The sequence below is a fragment of the Drosophila santomea genome, chromosome X (genome assembly GCF_016746245.2).
Source record: "Drosophila santomea strain STO CAGO 1482 chromosome X, Prin_Dsan_1.1, whole genome shotgun sequence".
Taxonomy (NCBI): Eukaryota; Metazoa; Arthropoda; class Insecta; order Diptera; family Drosophilidae; genus Drosophila; species Drosophila santomea.
This window is the reverse complement of record NC_053021.2, coordinates 13,923,756-13,942,950: the sequence shown is the minus strand read 5'-3', so window position 1 is coordinate 13,942,950 and position 19,195 is coordinate 13,923,756. Positions and strand designations below refer to the sequence as shown.

At 39.9% G+C, this 19,195-nt stretch overlaps 1 protein-coding gene across 1 annotated transcript; it reads left to right on the top strand.

Moving 5' to 3' along the window:
• The first annotated feature begins 616 nt into the window (after window positions 1–616).
• Window positions 617–18,417, top strand: LOC120456986 (carbonic anhydrase-related protein 10). The gene is made up of 8 exons (XM_039644135.1): window positions 617–1,317; window positions 10,128–10,175; window positions 12,106–12,242; window positions 12,400–12,591; window positions 12,664–12,826; window positions 14,209–14,363; window positions 15,281–15,412; window positions 15,876–18,417. Exons 1-8 carry the CDS (start codon window positions 1,230–1,232, stop codon window positions 15,960–15,962), a joined length of 1,002 nt encoding a protein of 333 aa, XP_039500069.1. The 5' UTR covers window positions 617–1,229; the 3' UTR covers window positions 15,963–18,417.
• Window positions 18,418–19,195: the final 778 nt, after the last annotated feature.

The window sequence follows — 19,195 nt, the reverse complement described above, 5'->3', positions numbered from 1 at the left end:
AACAGATGTTATGCTAAAGGAACTATTAGCATCAAATAAAAAGCAGAAGAGTTGCGTTTTTAAAAGCAAAAAAATGTAATTAGAAAGTAATAAAGTTCTATAAACCAAAAATATATTTAAAAGTAGGCAAGAAAAAGCTGCAAAAAGAACACTATTACTTTTATATAATATGATTTATTATTTGAAATTAGAAACCATTAAACTGATACCAATTAACAAACCGATCACATCCATATAATTAACTGTATATATTTGTTAATCAGTTGAATATATTGAATATATCTTATTTCCCACTTAGTTTGTTCCCATTTGTGGCGATTTCCCAGCATTTATTAGAAGATTGCGTCCCAGTATTTCAAATGTCAATGCTTCGTGCGACAGCCTTTCGTGCGGCGTTCGGCTTCGCTCGTTCCTTTTCGTCCTGCCACGAACATCCTTTCGGCGCTGCTGCTGTTGGTAGTGTGCTGTGCCGTCGTTGTTATTGTTATTGTTGCTGTTGCTGCTGCTGCTGCTGTTGCTGCTGCGCGCCTGCCGAGCAGCACGTTGCATATCCTTTGGCGCTGATGCCACTGACAGCGCCGTTCAGTTTCAATTCGCATTCAGAGACAGACGGACGCGTCCTGTCGGCCCTGCGACTGCAGTTCTTTCGAAAAAGCGCGAAAATTGAAAATTGCTAATTTCAAAAATCCACAAACCTACTTCCGTTCTTGCCTATTGAAGAGCAAAGAAAAAACAACAGCTTTTTTTTTCGAGTGTGCAGTGTGAAAAAAAAAGAGCGCGGCAAAAAAATAGGTCCAAAAAAAAAAGAAGCAAAACGAGAAAACAGAAGACGGAAATGAAGCCAGCAAGTTGTGTGCATATCGGAGAAAGTAGCGGAAATTAAAATTTGCATATATGCAAAAAGGCGGCGGGCGGCGGTGGGCGGGTCATTCAGGAGCGATGAAGATGGAAATTAAGATGAAAGAGAACCCGCAACTGACCGAAACAAGACCCAAGTGTCAGATCTAACTGCAGACTCGTGCGCAATCCAACCCACCAGCCTAAAAGCTTAACAGGGGCACCCACAAGCACAAACACCAAAAAAAAAAAAAAAAAAAGAAATCCCCAGAACTCCCAGGAGCAATAGTCCAGTTGCAGTTCCAGCTAGTGCAAGCCCAAAGTCCAGCCACAGAAACAGCTACAGCCACAGATACAGATACAGAGTCCCAGTCAGAGTCACATAGAAAGAAATGCCGTCGCCAGGACACCACACATCATTCTGCTGCTCCACGGCAGGATTTATCGCTTGCTCAGCAATCGTTCTGCTTTGCAGTTCCGGTAAGTGAAATATGCCCAACAAAAGGACTCGCAGGACTCACAGGACTCACAGTGCGGGTTTGGCAGGATCCTGGTTCACTCACTCCTTAACTCCATTGCCTCGATTTCTTTTCTGTTGACCAACAAATTTGATTTTGCCAGCTTCTGGTTTTATTGTTGACGTTGCATCTTGCAATGGAAACGTCATCGAATGTAAAATGTTATGCGAGGCAAGTTTAAAAGGATTTTGGCAGTGCCGCACACAGATGCAGTCACAGATACACTTAAAGATACATATACAGATAGAGATACAGATACAGCTACAGCTACAGATAGATATACAGATACAGATATAGATAAATATACAGCTAAAGATAGATATACAGCTAAAGATAGATATACAGCTACAGATAGATATACAGATACAGATAGATATACAGATACAGATAGATATACAGATACAGATAGATATACAGATACATTTACAGATGCAGTTACTCCTAGCCGAACTGAAACGCACCGACACTTGCCACAAACAGAGAGTGCAGCATGGGGCAGTGGCAGTGGCAGTGGCAGTGGCAGTGAAAGGACGAAAGTCCTGCCACAAAGGGCAGGCGGGAAAAACACTGCCAAGGTCTGGACACATGGACAAATGGACACATGAACAAAGGGGTATACATATACCAGCACAACGACGCAACGAGACAAGGACGTGTGTGGCAGGATGTACTCGGACAACTTCAGCTGGTTTAATGCATTTCGTTGCACACACAAAAAACGGCAACAAGCATAAATATATTTGCACAAAAATGCGCTGCAAGCAGATTTGGGGCAACAGCGTGCTGCGGCACTCACATGTTGCAATGGGAAAACAAATTAACACTCAATTAGCTAAGCCGCAAGCTTAAAACAATAGAGGGTTTCCCTCGCTTTCACTGTATCTGTAGCTTTTAAGGAAAGGGACTCGAAAGTACATTCTACTCATAAGATACAAAATTTATTTGGAAAATGAGCGTTTTGTTTGCCGCAGATCGTTTTAAGCTTAACTCTTTTCTAAAGTGTTCTAAACACTGAAAATGTTGGACTAATAGATGAACTCAATGCCATCCGCAAATCAACAACTTTAAATAATTTTGCGCAATTTTACCCATTTGCCATTGAAAGGCCGGAAAAAGCAGAAGCCGAGTTCATCAAGCTGGTTTCATTCCATGCATGTGGCACACATTTTCTGCAGCATTTTCTGACCGGCGAATTTTCATTGTCATTTTGCACTGCAGCTTTTTGCAGTTGATGGGCACAATATATACATATATGTATATATAAAGTATATATATTTAAATTTAAATGTTATATTCATAATGTTTTTACACATTGAACAGCGCATTAGTAATAAAAACCGCAGACAGATCGGTTTTTGGAACAGGCCTCTTAATTCTTTGCTATTTTTCCTTTTCGATTTTCTTTTTTTTTGGCTGGTTGTCAGGTGGTCGGGGTGCAGAACAGGACACTCTGGCGTTTGTTATAAAAATTGCAGCATAAACAAGTGCAAATAAAAATAAACCCAAACAACAACAGTGGCAGTGCGGTCAGACAACAACAACAACAACCACAACAGCAACAAGAGCAAGAGGAACAACAAAAGTGGCAGCAACTGAAATTGCATAAACTGCAAAGTGCAAAACTGAAAAACGAGCGAGGCGAATGAAAAGGGGTGTGAAAAGCGGGGCATTGGCGACAAAACATTGCCAGTCATAAATATGAAAATATCAAACCGTATTCACAAAAAACGAAACCCAAATACTCTTTGCAGTGCGAAAATATTGACCGTGTCAAGTTAAATTGAGACACGAAAGAAGGTTCTATTCTTCAGTAAATGATTTAAATGCTAATGAAAAACTAGTTTATTTTACAATTTGTAAGCGAGAAGAACTAAGAGAAATTATTTAATATTTAGAGGTACAGTTAAAAGAAATAAACTTGTAATTAAAATAAATAGCATTTAATAAGCTTAAAGTTACTAGCTTAGATAAACATGAAGTGAAGTCTCTTTGAGTGAAGCACACTTCAAATAAATACCATTTATTCCAACTTCAAGCGATGAGATGGCCAAAAAAAAATGCTTTTACCAAATCAGGTCAGTTTAAATGCAAAAGCCGACTAATCATATGAATGTGGCCGAAACACGCTGATAATAATCGAAAGGCCTTTCCATGGAAGGCAGGCCATAAAAAATAAAGTCGGGAAGCCCAGGAAAAGCGAGAAAATCGAGGAAAACGAAAAAAACGGAAAACATTTTGTGGGGCGTAACAAAAGCGAACTATATGGCAGAAATGCATGCAGGACAATCAACTCTCTCACAAAACTCACACACACACACACACTTTCAAACTCGCAGGACTCAATAGTGTACGTATATAAATGTGCGTGTGTGTGGGTGTGTGTGTGTGGTTTATGATACCATTTAGCCGGAGGGTTGTTTTGACAAATTGTGCAAATTATTGTGTTAAATTTGCCCTTGAGGTGAAAAATCACTTTGACATGACCAGCCAAGAGCCAGCGATTTTCCAGCCTTCTCGCATTTTCTCGCATTTTCCGTACTCCATCAGCTCCACTCAGCTTTTCATTCCATTTCCATTTTTTCGCTTTTCCAAGAAGTGCTTAGCTGATTGTGCTTTTGTCTGTCGTATTATAGACGCCAATACATATGTCAGCCGGAGGGCAATACGCCTCGTTTGACCAGCGATCCACTTTAAGTGGCTGCCCCAATCTGCTGCAAGTGCTGCTGCTTCGAGCCACAGCAGCGTTCAAGGCAATAGCGCCCAAAAAGAGATTTCTAAACTTATCTAGAAGATAACTTGTTAACTTGAATATTTGCTAGCTTACAATTTACATAACTTACAATAAATATATTTTGGGATGTGATTGTTCAACGTGCTAACTATCTATTTAATACCATTTTTTTTTTTGGTTGGCGAGTGCTAACATTTTGCTCGCAACTAAATGAAGAGACGTGAAGTACTTTTCGGGTTTTCTTTTTTTTTTTAGGGCCAATGCCACTAATTGAGACAGCGCAGATATCCGTAGTTGAAGTTGCCAAGCTGGAAAAAGTTTTCAAAAAACGATTTCGCATGCAGCGTTGACGTGACTCGCATTAGCCACCGAAAGCTGCACACGTGTGTGTCTGCAACACAGCCCCCCCCCCCCACCACCAGCACACCCCCCTTTTGGCTGTGACCGGCTCACCTTTGACCTCCAGCTCCAACTCCAACTCCAGCCCACTTCACTTTGCCGTGGTGCAGGGTAAAATGTACTGTTGCTTATTATCGAAATTGTATATGCCAAGCAGCAGCGGCCACAACTTCCTCTTGAGCCTTCTTCGTCGCTTTCTTCTCTTTTCTACTACTTTTCAGCCACTTTTGCCGCCAGGTGGTTTTGCCTGCTTTTTGGGGCAAGTTGGTGGTGCAATTGGTAGTTGGCAGTTGGCAGTTGGTGGGTAAAAGTTTGTTGGCACCAACAAATTAAGATAGTTGGTTAGTTGCAAGCGGCAAGCGGCAAATGTCTAGACGGTTTTTAGCCAAATTATGGTTTTCAAGCGTTGTATTTGCTTCTGCCCCCCAGAAAAAACCTTTTCAGAACATGAGCTTTGGCTTACTTAGCTGGCAATTACCTCAATGCACTCGGGGAAAATACATTAGGATTTAATAAACTGCATTAAGCTGAAATAAGAATTATTGAAACAAACAGAAACTACTAAAGGAGAAGTTATTTATATGTAAATACTTTTTAGGGCGGTTACCGTTGCGGTTGTACGAGTATTTTATTTAATGACTTTTTGCGAAGCTCAGCCGAAGATCCTTATCCGGATGAAATTGCTTTTCAATCAACGTTTTCGGTAGCATTTAAACGCATTTGCACAGCATGCGAAAAAATAACAAATCAAACAGCACAAACAGCACAAACATCAACTTTTGCTGTTAACTCATCGCGTGAGTTGAACGTTTATTTCCCTCCACTTTGTTCATCAGCATTCCCCTCGATATTTTCACCTCCTTCTCTTTTTTTTTTTTTGGTTTTTCCTGACCCATTTTTTAATTTACCCCAGAAGATGAAATGGGAATTTTATTTTTGGCGCCAAGAACCAACAAAAGTATTTCACTGCAAGAACGCAAAATGAAAATTCGCCAAAACAAAAAAACAACAAACGAAACGAAATGAAATGAAATGAAGTGAAGTGAGGAATTCCTACAATGTTTTCCTTCTAGCAAGTGGAAAATGGAAAAACTTTGGCCAACTATTTAGAAAAATCATGTAAGGGTGTGAAAATTGTTTGTGTCCCCTGTTTGCTGGTTAATTTGCCTCGCGATTAAATGTAAATTTGTAAATTTTCAATATGCATTTCAACAAGTTTCGAAGTACAACTGTTTGGAGAACACTTTTTCAAAAGCATGCAAAATGTATGTTAGTTCAGCATTCGCTCAACTCGGTTGATAATATATTTAAATCTGCAAATCTGCAGTTGAACTATTTTCGCCCGTTTCGGAGCCATGCATTATGCAGCTAATCAGTATTAATGCGATTTCCATTGAAATGCAGTGTGAGCTTTCAGCTCGAGTGCGGGCAACAAATTAAATATTTAAGCGAAAAAAAACCAGAACCAAATCTGATTGAACATTTGCGAGTAAATGAACTCGCCCCAAAGAGTTTATGAAGTGCGGAAAGCTGGGAAATTGGGAAATTGGGGTAACACCTCAAATGAATGTAGAAAATTCGAGGGCTTTGGAGTTCGAGTCGTCAATCTTTTGGGGTAAAGTGCCAAGGCGACAGTTTGATAAACTTTAGATACTAATCAGCGCTTCTCTGCGCGCTTAACAGGAAGCAATAAATTCTGCCAGGACATGCCAGGATATATGCACACACACACACACACACATAAATACATATATTGTAAGGTTGTAAGTTTGTAAGTTTGTGCGCATTCCGCGCCCTTGTCTAGAAATTTTAATTAAAAGCGATGACACAGCGAGTAATTCAATATCAAAATGTCGCCTATTAATTTTAAGGACATTTCCTTTATTGATTCACTGTCAATATTATATATTGAACCCATAATTTACACATAAAAGGGCTATGTCTATCCCCAAACCACCGCGATCATTCGCCTTAAGACGCCTTTGTGTTTGCCTGGTTTAATTCATTTAGACATTGAATTGTGGACGGGGCGTGTTGTATGTTTATGTATGTATGTTGGATGTTGGTTGGTCTTTTGATGGCACCCACGCACGATACGCTGTGCGTGACTCTATGGAACTCTGTGGAACCTCATTTCGAGGACATTTTCCCGCTTTTTGATAGCCAAACATTCCATCTTTACGCCATTTTCACGCACACCAAACTGGCGAGCAAACAAATAACAATGCCTAAATGGCCCAGACACACGACCTCCCTTTTCACTTCAACCACTTCATTCTGATTCAAATACTGATTTTGATTCCGATTTAGATACTAATTCTGATTCCGATTTGACGCCCCTACTGATTTCAGCTAGCAAACAAGCCGAATGGAAATCCCAGTTAATTTAGTCATCTAAACGCGCTGGTTATTGATAAGCAAGTCTGTTGAAAGGAGGAAAACACGGCAATTAATACCTCCATTCTCTGCGATAAAGTAATAAAATGTGTTTAGGAAAATGACGAATAACATTCAAATGTCATGCAAATATTCATGTTAGTTGTAGACATTTTTATGCACTCCTTGGACAACAGAAGATTTATGCACAGGCACAAAAGTTTAACACTGCCAACAGGTTTCTATAAATATATACATTTTAAATAGTTGCTGCACATAAACCAGGCTAAATTGAGTAAGTGAACCAAGCCAAGCACTCATTAAATAAAACTGTCAGCCAAACCAAATTGAACTCATTGAATTTAGACCCAAAACAACCAGCCAGACATCTCTAATCCGCAAATCCATGAACTATTTATAAGCCCAACTATGGCTATAAACATACGAGTATAGACGTGTTTCGACTTCTGGCCGCCGGAATTGATAAACAGCCTCAGATACGAGCTAAAGCAGCTGGAACTGGCGCAAATGCCTAGTGCTCCCAAATAGATAGTTATAAATATAGCCAGATAGAAATGGAGATATATATATGTACATACATATGTATATATGTATTTGGGGGGATGCGATTGAGACAATAACCCGAAAGCCAGATTCCATTTGAATGGCCAACAGGAACCCATAAACCATTGGCACACACTCGCAAGCACACACACACACACACACACACACACACTCACAAACACACACACTCACAAACACACACACACACAATTGTGGCGACAGACTGACTGTCTTTGGCACACAAAAAATGGAACTCAAGTCTATTTACCAGAACCTCGCAATTCTTTGGATATATTTCACTTTTATTAGCAGATTTTGAGACGCAGATAGTTTTACATTCCTTTGTTTAAAAAACTTAAAATTCTTATAAATATCACATCTGTTCCTAGTGGCATGGAAATTTTTGCAGTGTAGCCAAACTTTTGGGGTGCGATGAAATAAAATGGTTTTAGCTATAAATTAAGTTGCGGTTGCAACATAAAATAAAAGAGTTTAGCAAATGACTAAATTGTATTCAAGAGAATTTGCGTAGTTGACGAATCCTGGAAGTGAATTGAGATCCTTTTGGGTTGCAAAGTGCGGGTATCCTTAATGTTATTTGCAAGCATTTATCGCTCGCCATTTTCGGGGCCAATTCAATAGCATACTTTACAGCGCTAAGCAGACAAAAACAACCGGACAAATAAGAGGGAAAAAAACAAAAAAAAAATACGAAGAAATCGCCGGCAAGCGACAAGCAAAGAGACAAACAAACTAACAAATAAACAAAATGAAGTGACGTCGCCGAGTCGCGACTCACAAAAAACGGACGTTCATTGTTATGCCAAGAAAAGCAACACGACGACCCCAAAAAAGGAATTCAGCAGGAGCAAACAGAGACAAAGGCACGAGATGCCCAAGGATCAGCTGGCAAATTGCGGATACACTGTCCTGTGGTGGTGGCCACATTTGGGATACCTCAAAGATGAGGCAGATCTTTTAGAACAACTTAACAACTTAACATCACTCAGAGAACAAACTATATAACAGAGAACAAATATATAATTAAAACTTATTATAACTACAGACAAGGCAAATGCTAGAACTTCAAACTTGAAATATATAATTATAAATTATTATAACTACAAATATAGCAGATATTAGAACTTAAAACTTGAACTATATAATTATAAATTATTATAACTACAAACATAGCAAATGGCAAATGCTAGAACTTAAAACTTGAACTATATAATTATAAATTATTATAACTACAAACATAGCAAATGCTAGAACTTCAAACTTGAAATATATAATTATAAATTATTATAACTACAAAGATAGCAAATTTTAGAACTTAAAACTTGAAATATATAATTATAAATTATTACAACTACAAACATAGCAAATATTAGAACTTAAAGCAGCGTAGTAAATGCCATATTAAGTGTTATCAATATAAATGGACAGTACTAATGGGGTGAACCAATTGAGCAATTGAGGTGGAATTATGATGACCCTGGGCAGTCACTTCCTTCGCTCCTTCGCTCCTTTGCTCCAGTCGAAGTAACCCCATCTGCTCAGCTGCTGGCTCCAGGGTATTCGCACTGATGCCAGCGCACAGGAAGCGGGCAACGTTTCCCCAGTTCCAGTTCCACTTCCACTTCCAGCGACTCCCTTTTGAACTTCCGCTTTGGCTTGCAGCAATTTCTTTGGGCTTTATTGCCGCCCCCCTGCTACTACCACGCCCCCTTTCGACCCTGCCAAACAGCTCGGTTACGACGCATATAGCATAAATTTTGAATACGCTCAAACTGCTCCAAGGGGGGGGGAGCGAGGGGTTATTTGGGTGGGTTTTGGCAGAAAAAAAAAAATGGAAAAGAAAATAGCGAAAATTGTCTGTCGCTTGATAAAGCGGAAGCAGAACTTGCCCATAAACGAAATGTGGCAACTGAGTGTAAACTTTATTGGCGCCAGACTGCCTGGCGACATCGCTGTTGTCATGCTCATCCCTTGCTCCCGAATCCACTAAACCAGTGGACCAGTCAGCCAGCTTCTCAGCATCCCCAGCATCTCCAGCATCCCCAGCATCCCCAGCATCCCCAGTATGCCCAGTAACCCGGCAAAAGACGACTGCTTTTTTGTGTGTGGCCCAGTTGGACGTTGACTCATGCGACACGCAGGCCAGGATAAGCAGGACGAACAGTGGAACCAGGACCAGGATCCGATGGCGTCTCGATGGCTGGCAACTAAAGTCATCGTTTACCCCCCAGAAAGCAGGCAGCCGCCTGTTTGTTTTGTCTGACTTCGCCGGTGACTTTCAGTCTGCGGGTGAAATAACGGCAAAATAACGGCTGGCAAAATCGGAGCAAGTTCCAACATTAGTTGATTTCATGCGCTGTTTACATTGGCAGCGAATTATGCGCATTGAAAAACCGAGATTTTGCTGCCAGCGGATGGTGTGTTATTCCGCATCCCCCCAAGATCCTGCACTCCTGCTCCATTGCTCCATTGCTGCACTGCTGCATATGCAAAAGGGATTCGGGGATCTGGAGATCTGGGGATCTCGGTATCCTGGCTGACTGCTCCTTGGAGGCGAATTCGAAGGGCATTTGCCAGGTGTCTAGACTTTAAGCTCCTTGGCACCTTGCTGCTTACCTTTCAGCTTTAAGCCGCCCGATTTGATTGGTTCCAACTCACTATCCTTCTTTCCTTCATTTCAGAGGTCCTGTCCAGCTGGGAGGAGTGGTGGACATACGATGGCATATCCGGTAAGTGGCTCAAAAGTAGTCTTAAGCTCTGCTGCTTTTCAATAACACAAAAATTCACAAATATGCATGCAACTATTTCAAAATGCAAAACTATTCAAACAGGCCCCAACTTTTGTTTTTTTGCCGCACTTTAATCAATTTCCATTGTGAATGGGCCAAATGTTTGAATCTTCATATGAATAAATTGGTAAAAACTTTTGCAGTCTGTGGCTGATTTAATTACATTTCAAATGGTTTGGCAACAAAAACTCAGACAAGCAATGTGGGTGTGGCACGTTGTTGCTCTTGTAATTGTTGCATGTCTCTGTCTGCACTCTTCCCCTCTTTCCCCACTTTTAGCAACAAAAAAGAGAAAAAAATGGTAGAAACAAGCAACATGCAACTGCAACAGTGGCAATAGCAACAGCAACAGCAACAAATGAATGCAAAACACAAAATGAACAGCCGCCACAAAAGCGACAATTGCGGGGCGGCAAAAGGGGGCGGCTGTGGACGGAGTGGGCGTGGCAGTGAGAGTGGGTCCAAACACAATGGCCGGGTCAGCTGCATCACCACGGAGCAGTTTTTAAACTTTGGCATTTATTGCCGCCGCGTGTCATCAATGCACCCACACAAATACAGGGGAAAACAACCACACACACACACACAGCTCAAACACATATAACACACACACACATCACACACACAGCTCACACACACACAGCAGTTAGCCATCGAGAGCAAATTGCAGAAAACGGAATGCGCATTCTGAAAATGCTGAAAAACGATTTGGGATTCAGCAGCAAGGCTGAAAATGATTGAGCCACACTTGCAGAAAATTAAATATGCACAAAATGTGCTTCAAATCAATTGTTTATTATGCAAATACAATAATGCAAATATTTTTTATAGCAACCATTTGTTAAATGCCGCTGATACTTTGATACTAAATAAATAAAAGAAAGTATAAACTTTAGTCTACTATAATCAAACACATATTGCTGGAAATTCTTTGTGCAACTTGGAAAGAAGGATATTAAATTTTGAATAAGGCACACAAACCTAATTCCACTTGCCCCCCTTTTTTATTTTGACCAGCAAACCACAGCTGCACCCCCCCTTTGACCACACACACACCCCACTCAGATGGCAAATACACACACACACACTCTCTCACAAACACACACACTCACTCACACACTCCCACTCACTCACACACTCCCACTCACTCACACACTCCCACTCACTCACACACACACACTTGTTTGGTGTAGCATGGTTTTGAAAACTTTCGACAGTTTTCAGCCCATCACATCGCAGTTTGAAAGCGACGAAAAACCCAAACCCAAAACCCAAAACCCAAAAACCCAAACTCAAACCCAAAACATGTGAGGGTGCCTCTGACCCCCCAGACGTTGCATTTAATTGCCATTTAAAAGGGGGGTCGCTGGGGTCAGTTGGGCGGCTTATGAAATTTCATTTGGCATTTGAAATTGTCATCGATGTTGCAGCTGCAGTTGCTCTATCTCTATCTCTTTCTGTTCCTGTTGCTGTTTTTGTTGCTGTTGCTGTTTGCATTGGGCGAAGAGGCGAAGACACGTTTTCCATTTGCTCGATTGACAGAACACCAACCTATATATGTATGTACTATATATGGCATAGGAGCAGAAACAGCAGCGATGATATATACATACATATATACATATGTATATAGCCATGTTCCAGCGGTGAAGTACGCCTTTAAGCCACTTTGATTATGATTACCAGCTAACTGGTAACTTTAAAACGTATCTTTTTTTGATTGTTAACTTAATCACTTATGCATAGTAAATAGTTGCTACTTCAGTTAGCTTAAATTCTTTCGCTCATAGTATTAAATCTCATTCGAAACTGTGTTACTTACTTTGTTGCAATGTATTCATCCATTTGCATCCTTTTCTTATTTTGGCAGGACCAAGCTTCTGGGGCCTCATCAATCCGCAGTGGAATATGTGCAACAAGGGGCGCCGCCAATCGCCCATCGATGTGGTGCCCGACAAATTGCTCTTCGATCCATATCTGCGACCCCTGCACATCGACAAGCACAAGGTGCGTAGAGGTCACCAGGTGACCCCCAATACCCCAAACCCCCAATCCCCCTTCCCAATATTTGCAAGACACCCCTAACTTGAGCGGAATGTTCGCGATATTCGGGATGTCCTGGATGTCCTGGATATATCGTGGATATGGCATTTGCATTCCGCAGGTTTCCGGCACACTGCACAACACGGGCCAGTCGCTGGTCTTCCGCGTGGACAAGGACACCAAGCAGCACGTGAACATATCCGGTGGCCCACTGGCCTATCGCTACCAGTTCGAGGAGATCTACATACACTACGGCACCGAGAATGTGCGCGGTTCCGAGCACTTTATCCAGGGCTACAGCTTTCCCGGCGAGGTTCGTTCTTGAACATATTGTATTAATCACTTTTACACATTTACTATTTGTTTTTGAATTCGATTGCTGCAGATTCAAATCTATGGGTTCAACAAGGAGCTGTACCACAACATGTCCGAGGCGCAGCACAAGTCGCAGGGCATCGTTGGCCTCTCGCTGATGGTGCAAATTGGCGAGACGCCCAATCCCGAGCTGCGCATCATCACGAGCACCTTCAACAAGGTGTTGTATAGAGGTGGGTGTTAAAATTTCATCCCCAAACCAGTGACCAACCTTCATTTCCGTCTACGCAAAATGCTACCGGAAATATTGCCATACACCGTAATGCCGCTGCAAGTTGCAAGTGGCAAGTGGCAAGTGGCAAGTTGCCTTTTTCGTTGGCTTCGCCGCTTTTATGATGTCATTGCAACAACAGCAGCATTGCTTCGCTGGGCCATAATTATGTCCAGGCGAACCATAAAAAATCGAAGGATCAAAAGGGGGGGGTGGGGGCCTGGGAAGGGGGGCGTGGCAAATTGAGACTGGCCGGCACAAAGTGACGAAAATGAAACCTCGAATTACACTAAACCGACACTTAATAATTTCCCCCCCTCCTCACCTCCTCTTCTTTCCGCAAGCCCATTGCACGTCTCGTTGGCATTTTCTTGGCCAGTTTAATAGCCTTTTTACAGGTCGTACAACTTTATGGGGGCCCAACCAGCACCAACCAGCCTTAATTTGTAAAACGTAAAATGCCCGAGCGAAACCGAGCACCGCAAGTAGAAAGAAGTCGAGAACCAAGAAATATGCCGGGCCACTCGCCAACAGCAAAAGCAAGAAGAACCATAATAACTGCAGGATAGGGCGGCTATATAAAGTTTAAAGTGCTTAAAATGCAGATACTCTTTCCAAAATATTGCAAGTTGAAAAAAAATATCAGAATTATGTTATTCCTGCACAATGTAGAACCATTTCAATACCATATTGATTGATAGTGATAACAATTCGAAGTATTTCCATACCATATTGATAGTGATAACCATTCGAAGCATTTCAATAGCATAAGCTAGTGTAACATAGTAATTAGAAAATATTAAGCAAAAATTATGCAAAAATGATGATATTCTTCCACATTGTAGAACCATTTCAATAGCACAACATGGTAATAATACGTTTAGATAATGCTCAGGATAGACTCACTTAAGTTTATGCTTTCAATCGAGCTAAAATATCCGTGAGATACTTTCGCCAATCAGCTGATTTGTTGTAAGAGTATGCCCGCAGAAAGTAAAACTACACTAGCTCTGCCCAAAAGTGGAACTGCCACTCGAGAAAGAAAGCTTTCCCTTCCACGGATTGCATTCGACTTGGGCTACAAGCCGCGAGTTGCTTCATTTCCGGCTGGCAAAATGATTTGTATGAGTAAAGCCGAGCGCTGACGTTGAAGTGCTCATGTTGGCCACTGGGAACTGGGAACTTTGAACTGGCAACTGGCAAGTGGGAACTTTGAACTGGCCTGAATTATTCATTAGAACAGTGCCATATGCGCATAAACAGAACCAAGCACCTTGAACTTAGCACTGTAACTTTGATGCCCACACTCTAACGCTAACTCTAACTGTAACATGTCCTTTGCAGGATTCTCGACGCCCATCAGGCACATATCCGTGAGGTCGCTGCTGCCGAACACGGATCACTACATCACCTACGAGGGCTCGACGACGCATCCGGGCTGCTGGGAGAGCACCGTGTGGATCATAGTTAATAAGCCCATCTATATCACCAAACAGGAGGTGAGTTTTGTGCCTGTTGTGGTCCCTCCATTTGCGGACCGCAAATAATTAAATGCATTTCGTGTGTGTTTTTCAATTGCAATTAGAGCGGCTTGTACTTGCTGGTTTGCTGGTTTATTTATGTATGTTCGATTCGATACGATGCGATTTTTATTTATATCCATTTTTTATTTTTGTATTTTTTTGTACTGTAGTAGTCAGTCCATTTTCACTGGTCGCTGATTGCAAGTACAATGAAATCGCATAAATGCAATTATAAAAATGCTCATCAATTTGGGCATTTGGTCAGATCGCGGTGGAAATGCGGTCAATATTCCGCTCTGTGCATAATTAAAAAACAATATTTGGTTAGTTTAATCAATTTGCATAAATGCATATGAAACATGTGTAATGGCCATGCCGCTGGGGTCAAAAGTGTTCGCACACAACAACAACAGCAACAACAGCAACAAAAATAAAAAAAAATACTCAAAGTAAATGAGTCAACAATGAAATAGGACTGGCAAAAAGCCCAAAATGCAATAAGTGCAATGTAAACAAGTCGGCGAATGACAAGTGAGATGAGATTTTCATAGACTATTTCAGCAGTTGTAATTGTGGAAAAATATTACAACAAAAAAGATGAGAAATATATGCTTCTTGACTAGAAATATCTATTTACTTACAATATAAATATGAAATTTTACATATGCGAATTAGAATTATACTCTCTAATCAGCAGTATTATCAATGGGGCACTTGACACATTGCACAGCGGAATTTGCCACATAATTTAGCGGCAATTAGTGGCTCATTTGGTCAGCTAAGCGAACCACTTAAAAGCCGCATATTAAGCCATTATCAATACGTGCTTATATATATATATATAAATGATTAATATCCGAGTATATATATGCGATTATTTGGTATTATTGCAGTTGTACCAACTCCGACGACTGATGCAAGGCTCCGAGAGTACCCCAAAAGCTCCACTAGGTAATAATGCGCGACCAGTGCAAAGTTTACACCATAGAACCGTAAGGACGAACATAGATTTTAAGCGAAACAAGGTGAGTGGCATCGGTTTAATTAACCCATTAGCTGGCCACACGGTTGTCCACCATGGCTGGGCATGGCTCTTATTTGTGGTCACATCATTATACATTATACTCGTAGTACTCGTATTTACACGCACATTTTTTTCCTTTTTTTTCGATTTTTTTTTTTTATTTTTTTCATTAATTTTTAATGCCCCAATGGGACAGTTGTGTGGGCACAACTTTTATCGCTGATTACTTTTTTATGGCCGTATTATTTGTGTTAATTTATTTGTAATGCAAAGTGAGCCGATTTTGTGGCCTCATTCATGCTAAGTGTGAAACATTGTTACGATTTCAAAACTAACCATTTATATTTTTGCATTTGAAGTTTTGAGTTCGGCAACCGTGTGTTCAACACCTTTACAATACCATATACCCATGTATCTAAATTTCTCTCCCCATTTCTCCGCCATGCCAACGAAATTGGGAACAGAATCAATATGCGTGCCCCTCGATGTACAAGGATATGTACTATAGGGCGAATCGATGGTCACCCGACACGGGACTTTTGATACGTTGACAACTCGGATGGGAATGGGAATTATTGCTACTATTATTATTATTATGTGTGGTAAATAATGTTACAGCAATTACAACTATAATGACAACAACAACAGCAACAACAACTGGTTACAAAAACATCAACAACTGAGGCTGGCAACGAAACATTTTGCATTTTGCATTTTTTATGTCGCATTCAATTTTTATATTCACGTTTACAACACGAACTCAGGATTCGTTTGGCTTGCAATTGCAATATTCCTACAGCAGCAGCAGCAGCAAATTGTATTATTTATTTCATTATTATTAATAATACGACAACTGGACAAATTTAGGTAACAAAAGCAGGAACAAAAAAAATGCAAATGCTTGTAGAGCGAGTATAACAATAGAGTAAATGTCGCGCCAAACGCAAATGTTAAATTTAACAACAATTTAAACAAAAAGCTAACACACACACACAGACACTAGCGCAAAATAGGAAAAATAGCAAAAAATAGTAGGTGAAAAATTGAGTAAAAATTGTATTGCATATTCTGGTGGCGCCGCATGAGCAGTTAATTCAATGGAATTTAATTCAAATCGGTTTTTGTCTTCAATTTATATGTATTTATGCAAAGCGCAAAAAGCACGAGTCCATCATCGTTTTTTTTTTTTTTATGCAAGCCCTAAAAGTTTTTAAATCGCTGTGTGTGTGAGTTAATTTAATAAACAAGGACTCTGGATTTTCAATTACCTAATTTTCAATAGATGTTCTAGTCGTACGGAAAATCTGGTCGATTTAAAAGCTTTGCTTTAATCTGGACTCATTTAAATATTTCCGATTCAATGCATTCTATATACATACACACTTGTATATTTTCATAATCATTTGTGATTTGCCTGCTTTGTTAAATGCCGATACCAACAACAATTTAGCAAAAAAAAATAAACAATGTAAAGAGCAACAGAAAGAAAGGAAAAAAAAAGTGCGACAACAAAGTGAAATAAGAGAATTTCCGTAAACTGGATGGGTGGACAATAACTAACAAACAAAACTAACGAAATATTAATGAAGAGTTCGAGACGAAACATAAACAAATGGCAACAGAAATTAACAAAAAGTAAATATTCATATAAGTATACACACAAAACTAAAGGTATCTATATAAAGTCATATATATACACACATATGTATACATATATAGATATATATACCACTATGCCAGGGGATCTACAGATATCGCTCGGGATTGCAAGTTTCCGGATATTTCTTTCGCATAAATGATGCTATGATCCTTTCAAAATCCTTTCAAAGTTATTGCAAATCCTGCTGCGATTTCTGTGATTTCCTGTTTATATATACACCACTATACGAGTATATGTACGATCGAGAGAAAGTGCAGTAACTAAAGTGAAACCAATACGAACTACTAAGCAATGCAGCCAGGAAGTTGAACAAAAATCACCACTCTATATATGATGGCTATGTATAACTAACACACCCTTAGGTACTCACACACACACACACACAACCAATAGCAACCAATACCAATCTATAAGCGTCTATATACTTGGCTTTGAAACTTATGATCCCATCCTCAGTTGGCGGCCATCTATATATATATATATCTATGAATCTATAAATCTAGTCACCAGTCATGGAGTATACAATAAACAATAGCTCTAGCAGGCAAGCATTAGAATTAACTAAAATAAAAAAAATTAATTGATTAACTAGCCGTGTTGCTAACCAAACAGCCCAAGAAGAAATCAAATTCGAATTAATGCGTAAACCAGAAACGATCTATATATATATATAATATATAATATAATATAACATAAAGTAAATGAGTTTTTTTTTTGAAGACAAACAGTGTTGTAAAGTGCTGTAAAGACAAGTATTATGGCTAATGTAGGACCTAAGTTACTGAATAGCATTTAGCAGTTAGCAGTTAGCACCAACTGAGTTTGTATAATATACACGAATATATAGTATACCTAAACATATATATACACACACACATATATATACAAATATATATATATGTATATTTATCAGATCCGTTCAATTCCCACATTCGCAGCTGTCGAGCGACACTTTGTGCAATTATTTCTTTGGGCCAACAAGCAAGCAACTAACTTTGTTAACTAAGGAACATACTAAATGGCCCCCCGATTATGTGTAGAGCATTAACTATTTGTATAAAAGCTATTGGGAATTCTGAATTCTGAATTCCTCAACTCGGTAACACTTTGCTACGACTGTAAGTTACTATTGTGTTGCCATATGAAAAGCAAGAAAAGCAGGAAATGCAAGAAAGAAGCAAAAACTATATATACATATATACAAATTCTATATATATATATATATGTAACTATAAATGCAAGAATTACTAAGCATAGAACGGGTGAGCAGAAAGAAGCTATTGTTGCCCGAGAAAACTGAAAATTGAAGAATGCAAAACTAATAAATGAAAAGCGAAAGTATTATATGAAAACCAAAATCACAGCCTGTTATTCATTTCATTTTGGATGGGTAATCTCTTCCCAATATCCGCCAGCCGAGATATAAATGGAATTTCAAATCATCATCATCATAGGCCAACGAGTTGGGGCGAAAGTGAGCTAAGGATTTCATGGCAAACTTCTCATACATTTTCGAGAATTTTCTCAGAAGAATTTCCAAAGGATATCGCAATATCATCGAAGTTGGTAAGCCAAAGCTGCACTGAAAGTTAATTGTGCCCACCAAGGATTTACAATATTATTTTACATTTTCGAAATATAATTCAAATGTGCCGCTACAAGTGTAATTCCAATTGGAATGTCCTTGGGCTGCAGGACAATAATAATTATAGCAGCGAATGCGTAACGCAGTCAAGTGCTTAGAAATGGGCCAGCAACAAAAACACACACACTTTATATCCGTTTGCCGCCACAATGACGACACGCACACATCTATGCACTCACCCACACTCACTCAAAACACACACACACACGCATATACACACATACACTTACACATACACTTACACTTAGTGCGATGGACACAGTGGGAATGGCCTGTTTAAATATGCAATTTCAATTTCCGAAAAACACAAAACGCGTGCAGCACGCAGAGGATTCACAGCTCAGCATTTCACTGGATGGAAATGGAATAAAGTGGTGGGGAAAGCGGAAAAGCGGAAAACCGGTGGCGATTGGGATTGGGATTGGGATGTAAAATTTGATGTTGGATGTTACCAGGCAATCGGAAATGGCGGATTTGAG

What these genes read in the sequence shown, in the direction of transcription:
- LOC120456986 (XM_039644135.1), top strand. Translation starts at nt 1,230, where the DNA reads ATGCCGTCGCCAGGACACCACACATCATTCTGCTGCTCCACGGCAGGA. An exon ending in CGTTCTGCTTTGCAGTTCCG is followed by an intron (nt 1,318 to 10,127) that starts GTAAGTGAAATA and finishes CCTTCATTTCAG; the next exon opens with AGGTCCTGTCCAGCTGGGAG. An exon ending in TAGATTTTAAGCGAAACAAG is followed by an intron (nt 15,413 to 15,875) that starts GTGAGTGGCATC and finishes AATTGGGAACAG; the next exon opens with AATCAATATGCGTGCCCCTC.